The 22063-nt window shown below is 60.9% G+C and overlaps 1 protein-coding gene across 1 annotated transcript; it reads left to right on the top strand.

Moving 5' to 3' along the window:
- The first annotated feature begins 5127 nt into the window (after positions 1–5127).
- On the top strand, positions 5128–8724 carry NXPH3 (neurexophilin 3). Its single transcript, XM_055131480.1, has 2 exons — positions 5128–5332; positions 7062–8724. The coding sequence occupies exons 1-2, from the start codon at positions 5279–5281 to the stop codon at positions 7764–7766; spliced, it is 759 nt and encodes a 252-aa protein (XP_054987455.1). The 5' UTR covers positions 5128–5278; the 3' UTR covers positions 7767–8724.
- The last annotated feature ends 13339 nt before the right edge of the window (positions 8725–22063 follow it).

Here is a 22063-nt window from a genome sequence, read left to right as displayed (position 1 = left end):
CTGGGAGCCCAGGGCCACAGCAAAGTGTGTTGTCATCTCCGCACCTGGCAGGCAGGTGTGTGCAAACACAACCAAAGTGTGAGATGAGACCCCAGCAAGCATGAGGGCAAAGGTGTGTGAGGCCTGTTGGTGAGCATCACAACCAAGTATGGGTGACCATGGCCTCAACGAAAAGGAGGGATCGACAAACTAAAACTTATAAGGAGGGGCTGGAGTGATAGCACAGTGGCGAGGGCATTTGCCTTGCATGCAGCCAACCTGGGTTTGATCTCCGGCATCCCATGTGGTCCCCTGAGCACCACAGGAGTGATTCCTGAGTGCAGAGCCAGGAGTAACCCCTGAACATTGCTGGGTGGGACCAAAAAAGCCAAAAATAAATCACTGTATCACTGTCATCCTGTTGCTCATCAATTTGCTCGAGCGGGCACCAGTAATGTCTCCATTGTGAGACTTGTTGTTACTGTTTTTGGCATATTGAATATGCCACGGGTAGCTTGCCAGGCTCTGCCGTGAGGGCGGGATACTCTCGGGAGTTTGCCGGACTCTCCGAGAGGGGCGAAGGAATTGAACCCAGGTCTGCTGCATGCAAGGCAAATGCCCTACCTGCTGTGCTATCGCTCCAGCCCAAATAAATAAATAAATAAATAAAACATAAGGAACAACAAAAGCGCCTTAATTACAGGATGATTAAAGAACCCAGTACCTTGGGGGCATACCTATTAATCTCTGGGGTCAGGGGGCTACAGTGGGGTACTGGTTCACTGGCACGCACTTGAACTGCCGGTGCTGGGACCCTCCAGGGTGACATCAGGGGAAACAGGTGTGTCCATGTGAGGAAGGTGTGCATATGTGGGGAGGGGTCAAGGGTGTGCACATGTGTATGTGTGGGGGGGAAGTGGTGTGCATATGTGTGTGTGCACACGTGCCTTCATGTGCATGCAGCTCCAGGGCCCGCCCAGAGGCTCCTGCGTAGGCTTCGGCCCTCTGAGCTGCACCCAAGGCCAGGAACTCAACACATTTAGTTAGTTGCTCCAAGCCCTGGGCTGGGGCTCTGCTCACCTCCCTGTGGGTCTCACCTCCTGCACCCCACCCTTTCACGCCCCCAAGGACACTCCCTTCCTCCCGCTCCTCCAACTCTTCCCGGTGGCAGAGTCCCAGCAGGCAGCCCCGGCCACCCTTGATCTCAGCGCGGTGACTGCCCCTCCCTCCCGGCCCTGTGCTGACCCCAGCGGAGCCTCTCCCGCTTCTCTCTGGTTCTCCCAGTGCCGACCAGCATCGGCCGGATCCCTGCCATAGCCCAAATTCTCCACGACAAGGAGTCTCTCCCTTCACAGCCACCCCCCCCACACCCTGCCCAGAGCCTGACATAAAAGTAGACACTCCACAACTATTTGTGGAACAAATGATTCTTTCATCTCGTCCTCATCAGAGCCCCATTCCCAGACTTGCTTTCATCTCCGGCCTTTGCATGAGCTGCTGCTTCCTCAGCCTAGAAGGTTCTCTCCCTCCCTCCGCAGCCACCCCAACCTGGACTGATCCACATATCACAAGACTACTCTCTCCGGGGCTCGTCTCTGCCCCCCCCCATCTGAATCGGGGCTTCCCTCCGGCCTCCCGGCCCCCCACCCGCAGCTCTGGCATAACTCTTTAAAATCACAAATTGCCAGGTAAACACGAGAGGTTATTAACAATAACGATCGCTCCTGCCTCTTCCCTGGACCTCTGTGCTCCGGCTGGCTCAAGGGCATTCTCTGCCTTTCAAACCATCAGGAGCCCCATTTCCCATTCATTCAATAAGCTCCGGGGCCACCTTGGTTTTCTTTCCTGCAGCATGGAGGGAGCATCAGGAGGGAGTGAGTGAGGGAGGGAGGGAGGGAGGGAGGGAGGGAGGGAGGGAGACGGGCAGGATTGTTCTGAGGGGTGATGGAAACAGGTGACAGCATCCGAGCCAGCCGCCGCCCCACTTCAGACAGACATGAGGTGCCTGCAGGCGGGCGGGTGGAGGGGAGGGGGGCTCTGGGCAGCCAGGCAGGACTGGCACAGGGTCAGTCTCCTCCATGGGTCCCTGCTGGGAGCCGGGGCCTGGTGGGGCCCCAGGAGGGAACCTGGGTGGTGGCGTGGCCCCACCAGAGCTGTGCCCTGGGCTCCCTGTCTGTGTCGCCTTCCCACCCAGGGAGCCCCAGGATGGAGCCAGTCGCTACGGGATCTCAGCCAAAAAGCCCCGATGGCTTTTTGATCTGCAGGCTGCTGGCCGGGTGGCTCTTCTTCCCGGGCCCCCCACCAGGGGGTGCTCCACACCAGACTTTGTCTAAGTGAGGGGTAGACGCCTCTTTCCTGGGCACGGCCAAGGGGCAGGAACCAAAAAGCTCTGGGCCCCCGCTGCCACCATGATCCAGACGGGGGTGTCTCTGTGTGCCCCCCACCCAATCACTCCGTTACTCCCAGGGTCAGCCCCAGCCTCTTTGGGGCACTCTTCCTCTTCCTCTCCCCATCCTTGACTTCTAGGGTGCCGAGGACACCCCCATCTGAGGCCCCCTCCTTTACTAGCGGCCCCTCAGATGTGGCTTTCTGCTGCCTGGGGGGGCCCCAGCTGACTACAGAGGCTCCCACCCTCTTCCTGTGCCCCCTGCTCAGAGCCCCCCTGCCTGTTTCCCAGGAGCTTGGGGAACCCGCCTGAGCCCCTTTCGCCTGTCGCCCCCTGGTCTCGCCGGAGCCAGAGCTTGGCTCTGGAAGGTGCTGGGATCCCCCTCACGCCAGCACCTGTCTCTCTCCTGACTGCTTGCCCCCGCCAGCCTCTCTGTCCCCCTCATTCCACAGAAGCTTTTCTAAAATGCACCAGCCTCCTGAAAGCCTTTCAAAGGGTCCTCAGGAGCAAGGTGCCTCGTCCCTTGACCAGACAGGCCTGGCCCCTGCCTGGCCCGCTCTCCCCCCATCCCCCTGCTCTTCCCAGGACCAGCAAACTGCCCAGACCTCGGAAACACAGGCTTGGGCATCAGCTCCCTCCGAAAGCCTTCCCTGGCCCTCCTGCCCGTCCACTCAAACATCCGTGGAGCACCCGTGATGTCGGGTGCGCACGCCTGTCCTTGCACTGAGTTACGGCCATTGATTCCACGTCTCTCTGCCGCCCCAGCCAGCAGGATCCTTGAGGGCAGGGACAGTCCCATTTGTCTCCATCCCAGCCCCTGGCCCGGTGCCTGGCTCCCGGGACAGGCTTGACCAGTGCGTGATGGATGGATGCCGGGGGTGGGGGGGGTCCTGCAGGAAGTGAGAGTTGGGGGGTGGCGGGGAGGGCAGGCAGGGCAGGCCTGGCGAGAGGCGCCTCCAGAGCAAATGTGTGGGAAGCAGAGAAAGTGAGAACTTCCCTTCATCGCCCTCCCACGGCTGCCCGCCAGCCGCGGTGCCCGCCGGTGTTTGCGTTTGGTCTTCCTGGCTGCTGCCATCACGGATGAGGATGCCGGCACCAGAGAACCGAAGCAACCAGCCCAAGGTCACACAGCCGGCCTGGCCTGGGATTGGGGACTGTCTGGCCTGGAAACCCAGGCTCGTCCTGCTGGGCCACAGGGCTCTCCTGGGACAGGACCTGCCCGAGATGGACAGGAAAGGGCCCGGCTCTGCCCGGGCCATGTGAGCACTGGACCAGCTGCCCGTGTTCAGACTCCCAGCCGGACAAGGCTCCGACCAGGGGAGATGAGGCTGCTCCTTCCTGCCCCAGCTCTGGGGGTCCTTGACTGGCCAACCACCCCGCCCCTCCCCACCCTGGCGGGGGGGTGTCCGCTGCATCCCAGCGGAGCCCAGGGTGCCTGGGGAAGGCAGGGGGCTCTGTGCGCGATGCTGTCTGGGCTCTGCAGTCTGCCTCCCTCCTCGCACTTGGCCCAGGCTGATATTAACATTCATCTGCATTCCCCGTGCACCCGCCTGGCAGATGGTGGGGGAGGAGGCTGGGTGCTCGCTGGGGGCTGCAGCCGAGACCAACGGGGCCTCGAGGGCCACCAAGCAGAGAGCCCACCCGCTCGCCACACGTGCCAGTGCAGGCTGGGGGACCTCCTCAGCCTCTGCCTCCCAAGGACTCGACCTTTGGTTCTGTTGAAGACTGAGGGGGCCCGGGATTACAAGGAGGAAGATGGAGATGGAGAGGCAGGGGGCAGGGGGTGTGAAGGATGGGTCCCCTATCTGGGGAAGCCCAAACCAGGTCCTGCTCTCCCTCTGTCCGGGAGGTCTGCAGAGACCCCCGGAGCAGCAAGAATCCCTCTGAGACGGGAGCCTCAGTGGCGACAGCAACCTGGAGAATCGGGCATCCCAGAGAGGATTTGTCGGGGGGGGGGGGGGAAGCGGAGACGGAGAGATGGGGTGGCCCCCAGATTTCCCAGGGGCCTCCTGCAATCTCAGTCCCAAACCCAGCCTGATCCTTAGGGGGCTTTGCACTCAGGACTGCAACCTAGAAAGTTCCCATCCGCTGTGATGGGACAGAGAAGGGGTGCAGGGGCGGGGGTGGGGAGGAGGTTGCCCGCTCCCACCCCCCAGCCTGAGAAGGGTGGCAAGGAAACCAGGGCCAGCGGTTAGACTCCTGGAAGAACTTCCGCGGCCAAGAAGCCAAGCCAGAACCCTCAGCCTCCTCGGGGGCCTTCTCCGCTCTCTGAAAGGAGCTGGGGGGAAAGATGTCCCAAGCCCCAAGTCTCCCGTGGGGCCGGGCCGGGCAGCAGATACCCCCCAAGCGTGTCCCAGGGGGGTGGGGTTCGGGGTGGACCAGCGCCTCGCCGCAGACGCTCTCCGGGCCAGCCCCGGCTCCCTTCCCGCGCCCTGGCCCCCGGGTCCGAGGCCCCCGGGCTGCGGGCCGGCAGGGGAGGAGTTAACTGCGGAGGTACCGGCTGGGCTCCCAGTACCTGCCGCCGCCGCCGCCGCCGCGGCGGGTGGGAGGGCCGAGGACGCGGGAGGCGCCGGGCGCCGGGAGCGCTCCAGTCTGGCGGGTGCCGCGCGGCGAGCGGGCGCGGGGCCGGGCGCGGCCGGGGGCGTCCGCCAGGGGGCGCGCCGCGCCGGGGCGGGAGGGGCCGCGGGAGCGGGAGGCGGCCGCGCGGCACATCTGGGCGGGCGCCGCGGCCGGGCGCAGCTGGGGCCCCTCGAGGCGCGCGGGGCGCCCGTCGCGGGTGGGGGCGGCCCGGGAGCGGCGCGCGGCGGCGGCGGCCCGGCGGGACCGAGGGGGCGGGGCCGGCCGGGGACCGGAGCATGGGTGGGCGCGCCTGACGGGGCCGGGGACCCCCCGCGCGGCGGGAGCAGCGGGAAGATGCAACTGAGCCGCTGCTGCTTCGTGTTCCTCGTGCAGGGCAGCCTGTATCTGGTGAGTGGTCCGCGGGGAGCTGCTCCGGGGGGCGCCGGGGGAGCGCGCGGGCAGCTCCCCGGCCCGGAAACTTTCTCCCTGCCCACCCCCGCGACACCGCAGGACGGAGGGGCAGCCCGGCGGCTGGGCGCGGGCGGGTCCGCGGCCGGACACCGTCGGGAAGGGGTTAACGGGGGCGGGTGCCCGGCCGGACCACCCACTCGGCGGCAGGTGGCGGGAGCCGGGCCGGCGGCGCCCCGGGACGCGCCGCGGGGCTCCGGGCCGGTGGGACCCGGGCGCCGGCTGCCCCTGACCTCGGGGACCCCCGCGCGCCGGCCCCGCGTCCTTCGCGGCGCCCGCCCTCCCGCTCCCTCCCTCCCCGCCTGTTGTTTTCCTCTCCCGGCCGCGCGCAGCCCGAGCCCCACAGGACCGGGGCCGGCGGCTCCCGCCCCGGGCGCCCCGACTCCCGCGGCCCCGGGCCCCACCCGGGCTGGGCTCCCCGCGGCCCGCCGCCCCCCGCCCTCCTGCCGCGGGGGACCCTCCGCCTCACAGCTGGACCTGCTCCTCCCGCCACCCAGACCCAGACACGCTCGGCCACGGCGTGCGAGGACCCTTGTCCCTCCCGCCCGCGGCCGTGACCCCGGGCCAGAGGACGCTGGGTCCCTGCTTTGAACGCAGCCCGGGATCTCTCTTCTCTCTGGCCGTGCCTGCGCGCACACAACACACATACACACAGGCACCCGCACTCACACCCAGGAGCGGCAGGACACCGCAGCCCCCACCCCATCCCTGCCCGGATGCCCTGCACCCCTTTGGGGCCATCCAGACACCTCGGCACCCTTGTACTTCCCGCCGGGTCACCAGCTCATCCTGAGCCTCAGTCCCTGCATCTAGCTGGTGCCTAGGTCCTGAGGTGGCAGACCCTGGGGACCCCACCCCATCACCCTACCTGGACTCTGGATTGTCACCTCCTGCTCTGTCCTGCTGCGCCACCCCTGCCCCAGGGGACCCAGATGGCCCTGATGTCCCAGGCTGCCTTGGCGAAGGGTGGGCACTAGGCTTGAAGAGAGCCCGGGCAGCAAGACTTTGCTCAGGAAGGACATGGCAGCACTGGGGGCCCCCGGCCCGTGCAGCCAAGCCTGTGTGCCTGACTGTCCCTGACACGGGACAGGGTGAACTCCCACTGCCAGGTGCCAGCCAGGTCCTGGCTTGTCACCATCTGTGTCTCCCAGATCCTCGGGGTTGACTTTCTCCACTCTCAGCCCCCCAGGTCCCCACTAAACTGCTCTTGGACCCGAGGGCCCAGGCAGACCAGGACACGCTTCCTCCCTGCCTGCGGAGACTGCTGAGAGCTGAGGGCGGAGGGCCCCTGCCCAACTCGGGGCTCTGCTGGGTCTCCCCCATCAGTCTGGCAATTTTAGGTGGGGACTGTCTGCTAACACAGGCACCTGCTTCTGCCATCAGACCTGGGTCAGAAGCTGGACCTCTTCCATCAGACAGGGTCCTCCGAGGGCGAGCCTGTGGCTCTCGGGTGCCTGGTCCCTGGGGGATACTGTGCTCTCCTTGCAGATCTCGGACAGTGACCGTGGCAGGACCTGGTGGGGGCATTGGGGGGGGACTCCCAGTACCAGAGTGTGAGCTGACAGGAGCCACGATGGACATGGTCCTCCTACACAGGTGGCGACACGCGTCAGAGAGGGCCGCTCATGGCCCCGGAGGCCTCACTCTCTCCCACCCTCCACCGCCCTAGGTCGTCTGTGGCCAGGAGGACGGTCCCCCCGGTTCCGAAGACCCTGAGCATGACGATCACAAGAGCCAGCCTCGGGCCCGGATGCCCCGGAAGCGCGGCCACCTCTCACCCAGGCCCCGCTCCATGGCCAACGCCACCCTGCAGGGGCTGCTGGCGCCACCCGGGGAGGCCTGGGGGGGCCCCGGGCAGCCCCCCAACCGCCTGAGCCAGAGCCCCCCACCCTCGGCCAAGGTGAAGAAAATCTTCGGCTGGGGCGACTTCTACTCCAACATCAAGACGGTGGCCCTGAACCTGCTGGTCACAGGCAAGATTGTGGACCACGGCAACGGGACCTTCAGCGTCCACTTCCGGCACAACGCCACGGGCCAGGGCAACATCTCCATCAGCCTCGTGCCGCCCAGTAAGGCCGTCGAGTTCCACCAGGAGCAGCAGATCTTCATCGAAGCCAAGGCCTCCAAGATCTTCAACTGCCGGATGGAGTGGGAGAAGGTGGAGCGCGGCCGGCGCACGGCCCTGTGCACGCACGACCCCGCCAAGATTTGCTCCCGGGACCACGCGCAGAGCTCGGCCACCTGGAGCTGCTCCCAGCCCTTCAAGGTCGTCTGCGTCTACATCGCCTTCTACAGCACGGACTATCGGCTGGTGCAGAAGGTGTGCCCCGATTACAACTACCACAGCGACTCCCCCTACTACCCGTCCGGCTGACCCCAGCCAGGCTGCCCCACAGGAGGCCCCCCGGCTGGACGCTGGGCAGGGCAGGAAGGGGGTGCAGAGGGGGAGGAGGAGGAGGAGGAGGAAGAGGAGGAGGAGGAGGAGGAGGAAGAGGAGGAGGAGGAGGAGGAGGAGAAGAGGCCGAGGGAGGCCAGGAAGAGGGTCCCAAGGGCTGGCCATGGGCTGAGGCGGTGGAAGGGCCAGGCACGGGAGTGGGGCCCTGGGGAGGCTCCCTGCAGCTCCTGGGGGAACCGGCCCTCCCCACCCCTCCCCTGCACCGGAGCAGAAGGTTGCAGATTAAGTCGTGGCGGAGGAACCTGGCTCCCTCCCTGTCCCTCTGAGAAAGGACAGGACGGAGGAGCCGGCTACGAGGGGCTTTCTGCGAGCCAGCCCGGGGGGCACAGCGGCCACTCTCCGGCCCCTCCAGGGCAGCCCCGAGCCTCCAGCCCCGCCTGAGGCCTGGACCCTCCCTGCTTGAACCTCAAGCAGTGACCCTGGGAACCTTCGGTTTTCACCAACGGACCACCTGCCCCCGGCCAGGCACCCCCTTCCGGAGTTCCCTCTCCCGCCCTCACCCCCACAACCTGTACCCACACTTTTGCCCAGCAGACACCGTCCTTCGTGTGAGGGGCCTGTCCCTGCCCCCGTGCCCCTGCCTGCTGGTGCCCCTCTTCTGCCCCATCCCGTTGGTGTGTCCTCGTCCCGCTGATCAGCCTCACCCCAGCGGTGTCCTGAGCCCCCACCCCACCCCACCCCTGCCCCGGGACCGGCTGGGGCCCTCACAGCTGGGCGGGGGAGGCCAGCGCTGAGGGGTGCGCTGCTCTGTTCTGTGGTATCTGTCTGTGGAGGGGGGCGGGGGGACGGGCTCGTGAAGTCACCTGAATGTCACCCTTGTGTGCGTGTGTGTACGCGGGATCTCGTGGTGGGCGTGGGAATAAAGCTTGCCCGGGCACTGGGCTCTGTGTGGTGTGAGGGACGCCACCTGGGTGACCCTTCTCAGGACACAGGGACACAAGCCGGTTCCTGGGGGCGCTTCGGGCCCTGTGCTGGGGTGCGGGGAGAAGCTGGGGGTATATAAGGATGGACGGTGGCTGCTGGGATCCCCCTGGGTGGCGCTGGTGGGGGACCCCGGCTCTGTTGGGCTCTTGCCCTGTGGCTTGGCTGCCGGGAGGGCCTTGCAGTTCCTCTGGGGATGCGCTTACTGCCCCGGCTCTGCAGCGAGTGAGCCTGAGTCCTGAGGGACTGAAACCTACGTCTCTGGGGCCCTGCCAGTCTCTATGCTTGGTCCTTCCCCGGGCGCCCAGGGCCACTCGGTCACGCACTCCTACTGGGCCCTGGCTCGGAACCTGCGCTGAGGCTCCCACATGTGCCCCTGGGAACCCCCTTCAGAGAACGCTGGGGGGGCTGGTTCTCCCAGGTCTGGGGGCGGGGTGTGACGGGACCCTCCTCTGGCCCAGCAGCTCAGACACGCTAGCAGGTGGCACCCCACTAACGGGACTTCGGGGCTCAGTGAGGGAAGGCTGGGCCCCGCCCCCAAGGTCGAAGTGCCCTTGCTGGAGGTCATCGCAGACAGAGTCTGGGCGGGACACACCCTGGTCCGGAGACCCCAGGAGTCCTCCCCGCAGGAGGCTGGGGTCTCCCTGCCCTGCCCACCAGGCCCTGAGCCAGCCCCTCACCCTGCAGGCTGGGCCTCAGAGACCGCCCGGCGGTCAGAGGGCTGGGAAGGCTCGACCTGAGCCTCTTCTGGCCGGACCTTCACGAGCACAGGAGTGGGGGTCCCCTCTGCTCCCAGCCGCTCGCCCCACCAGGGGTGCAGGCCTGCCGGGGAGGGGAGCTCCCGGGCTGGGGCGCTGTCCAGGCCCCTCCACGGGGCCCGGGCTGCAGAGGGGGAGGGACGCGGCCCGTCTTCGGGGGGTGGGCACGCACCCTGCTCCAGCACGCCCCTCCCGTGCAGGGCCAGATGCTGCGACAGCTGGAGGGCTGCCCGCCTGGCACGCCTGGCACTGAGCGGCTGGGCCAGGGCTCCACTCCCCTCGCGCTAGCCTCGGCCCGATCCCTGTGCACCTTCTCCTGCGCCCGCTGCTCACTTGGCCCCTCGCCCCCGCGCCGCCCCCTCCCTCCCCAGACACCTTTGTGCCCTGAGAGCCCCAGGCCTGCCCACGCCTGTTGCTCCCTCCCAGGGAAATGTCCCTCTGCCTGTCTCTGGTCACGGAGTATCACCCTCTGCCACTCAGGGGCGGTGACTTCGCACCCCCCCTCCCTGCAAGTGGACCCCCAGCCCTGCTAAGCACTGACCTCCCTCTTCAAGCCCTGGAGAGCAGACTCCCTGGGAAGGAGCAGGACCCCTCTCAGAGAGGCTGCAGTGCCCCCTCCCCAAGCCCCTCACCACTCCATGGCCCTGCCCACCCATGGTCCCAGGCCGTCTCCCCACTGAGGGCCGCCTGGGCAGGGGCCTGGTCTCCCCCTTGCTGGACGGTCCTCCAGACAACTCCGGGGGCTCTTTGAGGTACAGCCTGTCCCTTCCCCATCAGACCGAGAACCCCTGAGGCCAGAGTCTAGACCTCCCTCATCAGACCAGCATCTCCCTGAGGGCTCGGCTGGGAGGAGGGTGCGGTGGAGGGGAGCACCGGGCAGCCCTGGAGGCACCTCCCTGCCCCTCCCCTTGGTCTCTGCCCCTTGAAGCTCAGGTGAGCAGGATGGCCGAGTCTTCCTCCTGACGAAGCCTCAGCCGAAAGCAGGAGGACGTCTGGGTCGTCCCCTCACCCTCGCCCCAGACACCGTCCTTCCCGGGATGAGCAAGCGGGAACTGAGTCACCCCTTTTCCAACCTTGGCAGCGGAGCCAGTGACCTTGCATGTGTCAGGAGTGCCGTGAGGCCCGCGGCTGGGGAAGCACGTAGGGGCCGGGGGCCGGGGGCCGGGGTCAGGGGCTGTCCCCAGGTGGGAGGTAGCGCTGAGCCCCTCACTGTGTGGGGCTGAGCGCGGGGTCCTGGCTCCCTCCACCACTCAGTGCCGTGACACTGCCAGAGCTGGGGGCCACAGTGCCGGCAAGGAGGGGCTTCCCCGGTGCTTGGTGACTGGCACCTGCCAAGTGATGCCAAAGACCCAGCCTGACGGCTGTCACCTTCACCCAGGCCCCTCTCGGCAGCTGGGGGCTGGGTTCTGCCGATGCCGGTTCAAAGGCAGCCACGCTCAAATCCTCCCACTCTGCGTCCCAGACACCTGATGAGACAGTTCCCAAGGACAGGCGGGCACCCCCCACCCCGAGGCCTAGAGGTGGCCAGAGAATTGGCGGCAAGCAGTGGTTCAGGGGTTCCACGACCTGGGTCTCCATCCCAGCCTGTCTGACCTTAAACATAATCCACTGGGGCCTCCCGAGGTGGAAAAACCAGGACCGGTGCTATTGAGAAAGGGATTTGATTAACAAATGTGACTTCTCCCTTTGTTTGTGGAGCCCTGCTCCTGAGGCCCTGCAGAGACCCGGGGCCAGGAGCAGGAGCGCAGGATTCTTGTCCCGGCTCTGCCCGTGAGCCTGTGCCAGAGACTGCCATTTGTCCTAGCAGGGTCAGAGGGACAGCTCAGAAGGCCGGATGCAGGCTTTGCACACACGAGGTTCAATTTGACCCTCTTGCACCGGATGGTCCCCCTACCCTCCAGCACCCAGGGAAGCAACCCCTAATCATTGTTGCGTGTGGCCCCCAAACCCAAACTCAACCAAACCAGCCAAAATTGTACCATAATATTCCCAACTTTCAGCTGGACACCTGCTGCCTGGGATAAATGCTTGTTTCGCCCTTCTAAGTACCGAGATGTGACTAAGATCCGACTGGTGACATGAAGGTCAGAATTTTATCGAGAAGCTTCCAGAAATCTTGAGAGATCATGCACATCCTTTGCTTCTTCTTTCTCCTATCCTCCATCCCACTGCCTGGGATAGTGTGTGTGATTGCTGGAGCTCTGGCTGCCCTCTCAAGATCAAGGGGCAGAGCAATGACCTGGAGGAAGTTTAAGTTTCCAGAAGATTTTTGTGGAAGAGAAATATCATAAGAGCCCAAGGCAACCTATCTCCAGAGTCTTATGTGAGAGAAAAAAATCAGATTTCTGCTTTATTTCTATCAAAGATCTCTTTGGTCTGCGTTTCCCGCAGTTAAAATGAGCTCTACCTGATTCAATGGACATGTTTGCACATGTGTATGCCGTCCACCTGTCAGAGAGGCCGACATGTCTGACAGACAGCTGTAGACAGGGAGGCACTGGGGACTCTCGGGCCAGGATGAGCTTGGGGGGAGTTCCGGTCCCCCCGCCCTCGCTAGGGCTGGCCTCACGGCGGCAAGCTTGGCGGACACTGCATTGCAGAGAGCCCCAGAGGGCTGAGGAGGACTCGCTCCCCATCTGAAAGGCCCTCAGTCCCCCGATTCAGCCCCCCACGTCTGGGGCCCCTTCTACTTTCTGATGTTGGTGACACACCATCCTCGTTAAGGGCCTGACTGATCCCAGCCAGATGGGATCCTAATTTAATTAAAACCCTTTAATTACCTGCAACAACACGGCTCTGGAAGTCCCATGCAGAAGGGGGCCTGTGCGGGAAGGGGAACCGCCTCACTGGCGGCTGCTTCCCCCACCTGGGCGGCCCCCACCCATGACACAGACCAGTGAGTGCGGCGCCCGCGTCTGGCTTGGTTGACAGCTCCCCCGGAGGTGGAAAGCGGGCTCAGGGGGCAGGGCCGCCGGCTCTCGAACCTGAAGCTGTGGGTGCCGCTTTAGTGCCCGTGCTGCAACCTGCACAGGATGTGGGCGGCCAGGCCCTGGACACTCAGGGTAGGCGGAGCGGGCTTGGATCTGACTCCTCCTGAACTGACGTGGCCCAAGAAATGGGACCAGATCCACAGCCAGACACGTGGGGGCTGGGAAGCCGCCGGGGAGGGGAGACAGGCGGGGAGAGAGGGAGGCTGCTGGGTGTCCTCTGGGGAGGAGGGAACGGCAGCCCCCCTGCGCCGTGGCACCGGGCCTCCAGCTGCCACTCTGTGCGAGGCAGAGCGGCGAGCCCGGGCCAGGTCAGAGCCTGCCAAGCCTCGGCGGGGGCAGACTCAGAAACCGGCTCCGGGATCTGTGAGCTGGGCTATTTTTAAGCCTTGTGGACATCACACGTTAATACCCGTCTGTTCTCCCTTAGTACTTATTCATTCAACAAATATTGTTTAATAAAGCCTCAGAAAGTTTCCAGCTGGTCTCCCCGGGGCCAGGAGAGCCAGGGGAGGGGGGTCTGGTCATGCCTGAGCCACACCCTGAAGAACTGTGGGCTGGAGAGGTGGGGTCCGGTCGCCCTCCCAGGTGAAAGCCATTGGCTGTGTGGTTCGTCCCTCACTCCCGAGCTGCCAGCGCCCCTTCCCCTCCTCTCCTCCAGCATCCGGCCCCAGCACCCCTTTGGTCCCCTTCAACCTCCCGTCACCCTCAGGCCTCCACAAAGCGCCTTATTTCTCTCTCTGACTCACGTTGGCAACCTGGGGACACAGGGAAAATGTGTCTGTGTCCCAAAGGATGACCGACGTGGGCATGGCCTCCCCTCAGCCTGGAGACCCCGTGAGGGCAGGACTGGCAGTGGTCCGACAAGAGCCTCCCAGAGGCCTTCCTGGGGACTCAGGTGTTCTGCTCCCAGCGGCTCACCCCCCCCCAGCACCCCCACAGCCCAACGTGCTGGCCCTCCGCCCACTTTCCCGGTAGGGGATATTGTCTTTTCTTTCTTTTTGGGTCAAACCTGCGATGCACAGGGGTTACTCCTGGCTTTGCACTCAGGAATTACTCCTGGCGGTGCTCAGGGGACCATATGGGATGCTGGGAGTCGAACCTGGGTCAGCCACGTGCCAGGCAAGCGGTCTTTTGTCTTTAGAAAGGTCTGCTGAGACGGGGCAGAGAGGAGCTCATCTCGCCTGAACCTCCCCCCCACCCCTCCAGGGAACACGGGGCCTTCGGTCCCTCCTGGACGCTAACCACTCTCCAGCATCCAGGCGTCCTCACCCGCCTCGCCTCGGGGAGCAGGGTGGCCCCGAGGGAAGAGGCCTGCTCAGCCCCAGCCTCCTCCCTCAGCTGGGTCGAGCGAGGCCCTGCCCCGTGAGGAGCTGGCTGGAGCCTCGGCAGCCCGGGATCTTGGTCCAAGCGGCTCCGGCTCATGGGTTCTTGTGGTCGCTGTGGGACCCGGCAACAGTGGCGGCACCGAGTGGGGAGGGAGACCGCCACCACGCTGCAGTGCCCCCAGCCACTTGGTCTGGTCGGGGGGTGGGGGCGGGGACCCACTCTCTCATTCAGGGCCGTCCAGCAGGCAAGTGTGTCCTGGGTGGGCATCACGCCACTTCCCAACCATGGGCCCCGGGCAGGTCCCCAAGCTGCCCTGTCCTGCCCCACCGATGCACCTATCTGAAGTGGGAGCATCTCAGGGCAGGTGAGGGGGGCGTGAAAGCTCAGGGCAGCTCCTGAGGTCCAGTCCCAGCTGCAACAACCCCCCTGCCCCCAACTGGCCAACCCTGCACGTGGAGGATGGCTATGGATGCTCGGTTCCTTCTGCAGGAAGATGTCCGGGACTAAGCACCCAAGGGAGTCATTAGTGTCCGCTCCCCAGGCCACACTACAAAGGCACCCATCCTGGCCCATACCCTGGTGCCCAGGGCCCAGCAGCTCCTTGAGGGGCTCATCTGTGTTCCCTGATCCCTCAAACACGAGGCTCAGACAATGCTGTTGCTAGAGGATCTTTATTTAAGCAGCAGAGCGGAAGACCTGGAGAAGTCAGCCGAGCCGACCCCCCGGGCCCTCCTGCAGCCCGCCGCCACTCACTGGGCTTTAGCACCTCCAGACGATGGATCTGGCTCTCACCAGCCTCCAGCGCCTCGGGCAGGCCTCGAGTGTGTGAACCGTCAAGTATTGCCTGGAGGGAGCACAACTGGGTGAGCACTGGTGTCGAGCCTGAGCTGGGCAGACCCAGGCTCTGCCACCCCCAGAGGGAGGAGCCCAGCGTGCGGGACAGACAGAGGACCTGGCCAGGAATCTGGCCTTGGGGATGACCTACGGCGGGAGGTTCCCAGGGTGGGCCAGGGAGAAAGGGCTGGGACACAGGTCAACGGGCCCGAGGCATGTGCAGTGGATGAGCAGGAAGCTGGGGAGCCTCGGGGGACCGGGGGGCCACAGTGTGTGGGAAGGTTCATAAATGCCCCATTTACCAGTCTTGGCAGCTCCCGGGCCCGGGATCCGAGGGGGCTGCCGCTGCTCAGTCAGGCTCTGCCATCTGCCACATCTCAGTGAGATCAGCTCCGGAGGGCTCCTTGTCGGCACAGGTTTTTTTTTTTTCCTCCAAATGCGACAGGATCAGGCTCAGGATGTCACTCTAGTGAGCGGGACTGGAAACTGTGTGTGTGTGTGTGTGTGCGTGCACGCGCTCATGCGCATGTGTGAGGTGGAGACAGAGAGGTGTCTAAGGGTGTCTAAGATAACAAGTAAACGGAAGTGCCCACATTTCAGGAGGGCTGGAGGAGGACAGAGCAGGACGGCAGGGCAGCAGTGGGGGGAGACGGGTCAGGCGGCACGGCTGGGCTGGGCTTATCAGGGGCAGGGCCCTGCCCAGGACACCGTCCTCTATCCCAGCCCCTTGCACGTCGCCGCGCCACAGTGCTCCTGCCCTGTCACTTACCTTCCTCCCTGGAACGCCGATGTCAAGCCCTCCTGGCTTCTGGAGATTTGAAGATGACAGGGATGATCGCAACTGAAGAATGAAAGAGCTATTCCCGGTGGCAGGCAAGACTTGGCTGATGCTTTCCTGAGACCTCTGAGGATCCCTCCTGTCCCCGGAGCTCGGCAGGGAAGCCCCCACGCTCACCAGACTCTCTCCTCAGGCTCCCCGCAGGCAGTGGGACGGGTGCTGGTAGGGGTCTGCCTCTTGGCGGCACCGTGTTTTTCCATTTCCCAGAGATCTCTGAGAGACACCCACTACGCAGTGCGATGAGGTGAGTGGGCAGAAACCCCCACAGGCAAGTACTGAGGCCGGGATCCCCAGGGGGAGCTGGGAGGTCAGCACCGGGCTCTCCAAATACCAACTGCGGTTGGCCACTCGGTGCTGCCTGCACATGTACTGAGTCCTCCCAAAGGCTTGTCTGACCGGCCTCCTGCTGTCTACCAGAAAAAGTCACCAGAGGCACAGGCGCTTGCTACCCACCCTCAAACCCTGTTTCTGCTTTTGCAGGACTCTCACCCCCACCTCGCACAGGTTCCTCTCTTCAAGGAGTCCAAAGCCCCCCTTTCCGGCACTCCCTGCACCCACAGCACAGATCAGCACACACACGCACGCACACACGCGCACACACACGCATGCACACACTCTCTCTCCCCCTCTCCCTCCTCCCCTCCCTCTCTTGCCTTTTACCCGACAGAAGGACAGAAGAGAGAAAAGCAATACAGCACCTCCCTGGCTTCCCTTCTCTGCGCATGTCCCTCCTGCAGGCTTGCCTCACTCCAGCCTTCCCCGAGGCAGCCCTGGCTAAGGTCATCGACTCCCGTATTGCTAGTTCCAACAGTCTTTTTTAGATTCTCTTATTCAACATTCTCTGATACTTATAAGCTCCCTTATTTTATTCCTAATCTCTCTCTGATCACTTTTCCTTTACTCGCCTTTAAATATGGGGTCTTGGGCCGGGGCGAGGACCCTTAGGGCTGGGGCACATGCCCTGTGTGCAGAAGCCCAGATCCAATCCCCGGCAACACAAGGGTGCCCCAAGCACTGCTGAGACCCCGAGCACTGAGCCTGGAGAAGCCCCGGAGCACTTCCAGGTATGGTTCTGAGACCAAATAAATAATGGTCTTTACGGCTCACTCCTAGGCCCCCTTTTCTGTCCTCCTCCACGTGATCCCAGCACCTGACCTTCATCTACCCTGTAAACCTGCACCTTTACTCCAGGACTCATCCCTCCCTGTCGCCGGAGGCTCATAAATTCGACAGCCCAAATAATAACTCCACTTGGATTTCTCGAGGCACTGCAAACTCAACAAGGAAAATGAAGTTCACGTTTCTCTTCCCATCGGTCTTCATTTCGGTGGCTCCATCACAGTCCTGCCTCTTCATCCTCCTTCCCCCAATCCTTCCAAGTCCTGCCAATAATACCTCTAAAATCTCTCAAGGATCTACTTCTCCAGCACTGTGACCTCCCTCGTTTACGTTCCATCTCTTGCCTTCTTTCACCCCCACTCCCAGCCCTCCCTATATGCTAGCCAAAGAGCTTATTAAAGTGAAAATCTTGTCATTCCTCTTTAAAACCTTGTAAAGATTTTCTCACTATGGGTTCTTCCTAAATATGACCCAGGAAGGTTCTGCCAGATCTAGCTTCTAATAAATAAGCTTCTGTATCACTCTGTACCCGTCACCAGCCTTCTCTGGGCCCCCAGAACACCCGTCCCGTCCCTCCCCCCAACTCAGGCTCTCTGAATGCCATTTCAGTGTGGGATGTGCCTCCTGAACCAACCCCCAGCTCTCACTTCAGTTCCATTCTTGGGGAAGTGGGTTCCCAGGAAGAGACTGACCCCACCACAGAGGTCCTTCAGAGGCCTTTTCCATACTTCTTAGAGCAACTGACAGCGTCGGACCTTTGTACTTACTGAACGACTGAAGGCCCCTCTCCCCATGAAACATGCAAGGTGCATGTGTGCACCGGCCACCACAGACACTGACAGACACTACCGATCAGGGCTCACCTTCCTGGGAACGGAATGCTACCCTTTGTAGCACACCCCTGAACTAACCACTGGCCTAAGGAAACATCTTATTTTGGTCTTGGGGCCACACCCGGCAGTGCTCAGTTGTTACTCCTGACTCTGTGCTCAAGAATCACTCCTGGCGGGTTTGGGGACCATATGGGATGCTCGGGATCTAGCCTGAGCCAGTCACGTGCACGGCAAGCACTCTACCCACTGTATTATCGCTCCGGCCCCACAAGAAGACATTCGAAGTGTCTATAGTAAGTGTAAAGCGAACTTCTCCTTGGTAGGCGGCCAGGTTGAAGACACTTAGGAACCTGCATCTGTATTTTGGAAATCCTTTTCAAAATTGTCTAAGGCCTGGCGGTAACTTCTTTCTCCACTTAAGGCTCTGTCTCACAAACATGACTCTATTACAAATATTTACAGACGTATCTACTTTGATGGAACAACCTGCACACACTGTCGCTTCTAGATACAAACAGAAGTGTTGACTGACTTAGGCGGCAGTGCTTAGGAGCGGGCGGGAGAGTCCCTCTCCCCCTGCCCAACTCCTGCACAGAGCAGCTCAGCATCCTCCATCAATGCTGACCTTCGCCTGTCTTGCCTTCCGCCGCCACCACCTTACAAACAGCACTGAAGTAGCCCCTGACCTCCTCCTAAGTTCAATCGATCCTTCTCCATCCTCAAAGCCATGACCTGTCTGCTGTCACTGTGGCCACTCCCTGCCTCCTCCATTAGACTCAATCAACAGCAGAAACCCTACCCTCTCCCCCAGCTCTGGCCTAGCACGATGCCCGGCAATGCCCACCACCTTCCCGCTACTCCCCACTCTGCTGAATCAGTAGCCTGAGTTCTGATCTCAGTGACTGAGAGTGTGTCACCCCCCCCACCCGGATGTGTCTTCTCAGAGACAGAAAGGCAAACTCAGGGTGGGGGTGGGGAAACTGTTCTTTTCAGCTGGACTCACCTGTCGGAGTCTTGCAGAGGCGAGGGTGCTCTCCACTGCAACCGTGCCTCACAAGCAGGTGTGTTCAATTTACCGCTAGGCCAACTCTCGGATGCGTCCTTTCCCCTGGAGCCTCAGCTCCTCAGCTGCCTTTTGGCGCTGGTGGTTCAGAGCCAGGCCGAGTGACCTTGAGGGAGTACCATTAGCCACCCCCCACCTACAGCGGGGACAAAGGGGAGGGGCGTGCTGGCGAGATCAGAACTCCTGCGAAAGCCGGAAGCCGAGGGTCCTGGCACCGCATTCCCATGCTGGAGTTATGCATATTTTATCTTCATAATGCTTTCCCCCCAAGAGTTGATCCCCTTCAACTCCTTAATCATTTCTGTTGCTTGTACTAAATTCCCTCAAGTCTGAAATGCTTTTTTCTCAGAGCTGCAGGAATCAGAACCAAATAGTATTCCAGATGCTGCCTTCCACTCCGGCATTACAGGATTTACTGAGGGAGGGGGCAAGAGCGATCATCTTGCTAATGGCTTAGCATCAAGATCCCATCCATCAACAACATTCGAGTTTCTGTTCTCATCTGGAGGTCAAAGCTTCAGGGTCTGCCAGCTCATTATTCCAAATACGGATCGTCCTACATTTGCTTCCTTGCTCACTGCCTCCGTGAGGGGCCCACCTGTTGGGTCAGAGACCCCACCCCCGCCCCCACCCCACGTGGTATAAACACCTCTGAAATGAAAAGGGAGGAAACACACCTACCTGGCGCATGTACAACCTGGAGGGCTTTTGAGTGATACTCACCAGAATGTTCGATTAGTCTGCCAGCCGTTAGAAACGCATCTAAATGACGTAAGGGCAGAGTTCAGAGGAAAGTCACGAGATAAAGCAACACACAGGTCCCAGGCTGATTAAAAAGATAATTAGTTGTGGAAAATAAGACTGGGCTCCAGCCAAGAATTTGTCTTTGACAAAGAGGAACCGGAGGATATGATCCAGTGGGCTATGGGCGGGGGGGTGGGGGAGTGGGAGGGAGTGTGTGTGTGTGTGGTGGGGGGGGGGGGGGGTGGAGGGGTTGTTCTTTTACAGGAGTTGAAGAGCCAGAACAAAGCAACAGTCAGTGGCAACGTGCAGCTTGACTCCTCTCTGTTTGTTGTTCTACTCATAAACATACAAGCTGCTTCCCTTCATCTCTACAGGCTCACACAATCTAAAGAAGCCTCAGTAGGCTTTAAGCAGATTTCTAAATGAAATGCAGAGCAGCGGTCAAGACACACACACACACACACACACACACACACACACACACACACACACACACACACACGCGCGCGCACACACACACACAGCATATACACACATGAACGGAGCACTTGAAAGGTCAGTGGACTCAACAGTGACCAGGAAGGGCACCTCTCCTTACACTGTTGAAGAGCCCAGCCACCTGGCACATCTAGATACTAAGTATGAACAGAGCTCTAATGTCCAGTTAGAGACAGGCCAGTTACCTTCCACAAATGGCCAGGTATGGGGAGGCTGATGACAGGAGAGGGGGGGGTTAGGGAATGATGCCAGATACTCTACTTGGATCTGAATCTCCAACTCCAAAGTTCTGTGAAACTACTTCCCTGAGATATTGTTTTGATAAATAAGCCATATCCTTGTGGAATTGAAATCTCCAACTGTTCCACTGGCACGGGCATCTCTGCAGTGACAGCACTTGCCCCAGATTGTGGAGTTAACTTGAATTAAATTTCAGATGTGGGGGAGCTAAGGGAGGGGGTGGTGGCAGTGGGAGGTTTATGAACAGTATGCTGGGGCTCTGATGTTGTCATAACCAGATGGCTTCAACTGTATCATTTAAACAAAAACAAACATGTCCGGAAAGAATAATGACAGGAGGAGCAAGGCGGAGTTTCACCTGTACCTGAGATCCTAACAGCTCTGCACCCCCAGTAGAGCCTACTCCGGGAAGTCCACAGATACTGGAAAATCCCAGGAGAGACACTCAGAAGCCTGGTGCCAGGAGCGCTGCTCCGCTGAGGGCAGAGTACTTGAACCCACAGCGTTCTGTAAGGGAGCGAAACAAACAGGAAGCCTACTTGTTCTGGAAGCCCTGCACACCCAGCCAGCAGAGGCACCTTCCCAGAGCTCTGCTGGACAGAAGTTTACCCTACGATTTTTATTTTATTTTCTGGCTTTTGGGTTGATAGCCGATGACTACAGCGGAGCCTGGCAAGCTCCCCTTGGTGTATTAGAAATGCCACATACAGTAACAATAACAGTCTCATTCCCCTGACCCTGAAAAGAGCCTCCAATCGTGGGGAAAGATGAGTAAGAAGAGGCTGCTAAAAATCTCAGGGCTGGGACCAATGGAGACGTTACTGGTGCCCGCTTGAGTAAATCAATGAACAACAGGATGACAGTGACAGTGATCATGCTTGGAGCTAATTCCTAGCTCTGCACTCAGGAAATACTCCCAGAGGTTCTCAGGGGACCATATGGGATGCTAGGGATCGCACTCGGGTTGGCCACATGCAAGGCAAACGCCCTCCCTGTTTCACGATTGCTCTGGCCCCTACCCTCAGATTCTGTATCTTAAATGTGCCTGATTGCATCTCTCCTCTGATGGATATCATCTTTCCTCAACCCAACATTACTCTGAAGAGCTGTCAACAGGTGTGTGATCCTAGGCATGCCACTTAGCTTCCCTGGGATTCTACTTCTCTCACTGCAAAGCAGGAAGATACTATCACTTGTCCTCCCAAACTCCTCAGGTTGCCAGGAAGTTTAATGGAATGCTGGCTGGAAACCTTGAACTACTGAGCATCTGCAGCTACTTAGACAATGATGTGGGTGGAGCAGCCTGTGTTACGCTGCGCCCTCGACTGGGGCTTCCCTGGCGAGGGAGGCTGAGGTAGCACGGGCAGCAGTCAGAACATGGAGGAGCCTTTCCTCATAGGGGTGACACTGAGGCAACTGTGAAGGGCCAAAGGGTGGTTTCTGCACATTCTGTCTTGGATTTATAATGGTAATAGATCATATGGTGGCAAAATAAATAAAAATTAGAAAATTTGTTAAGGCTCAAGTCATCAACGGAAATGAAAGGTGAAATACATTGAATTTCCATTTAAGGTCAAGTAATACATAGCACACTTCAATCACCGATACATTTTCCAGTGTAGTTCACTGTCCTATGCTGTCTCACGTGACGCCAAGAAAGGCCACGGGTCTCAGAGCATTCCAGAGAGCTCAATGAGAAGTCCTTGTCTGGTGACACACCTATCAGTGACAGATTCTATCTGGTAATTTCCCTTAATATCACCTCCACATTCATGTCTGCTACTTCTGCATTTAGCCAGGAGGAGAGAAATTGGTATTGCATCTTAAAACACGCTGGGTACAGGAAGTTTGCTTTACCTGTCTTGGCAGAGGTAGCTGACCCCTCCTTACCAAGATATGAATTTGGGAGAGACTTAAGAAGGTCACGAGACTGGCAGATGCTGGTCGCTCCCAAAGGTAGTTCAAGATTAGGGAACCACAGTAAATCCCTCCTGTTCCCGTATTCCACACATAACCTCCGCAAGCTGAAATGACGACTTAAGAATCCCATGA

The sequence above is a fragment of the Sorex araneus genome, chromosome 3, assembly GCF_027595985.1.
Source record: "Sorex araneus isolate mSorAra2 chromosome 3, mSorAra2.pri, whole genome shotgun sequence".
NCBI lineage: Eukaryota > Metazoa > Chordata > Mammalia > Eulipotyphla > Soricidae > Sorex > Sorex araneus.
This window is presented reverse-complemented; position numbering and strand designations above follow the sequence as displayed.

Bases quoted from the DNA above. Each gene is read 5' to 3' on its own strand.
- NXPH3 (XM_055131480.1), top strand. From the start codon at position 5,279: ATGCAACTGAGCCGCTGCTGCTTCGTGTTCCTCGTGCAGGGCAGCCTG. The intron at 5,333-7,061 runs GTGAGTGGTCCG...CCACCGCCCTAG, and splicing joins TGCAGGGCAGCCTGTATCTG to GTCGTCTGTGGCCAGGAGGA.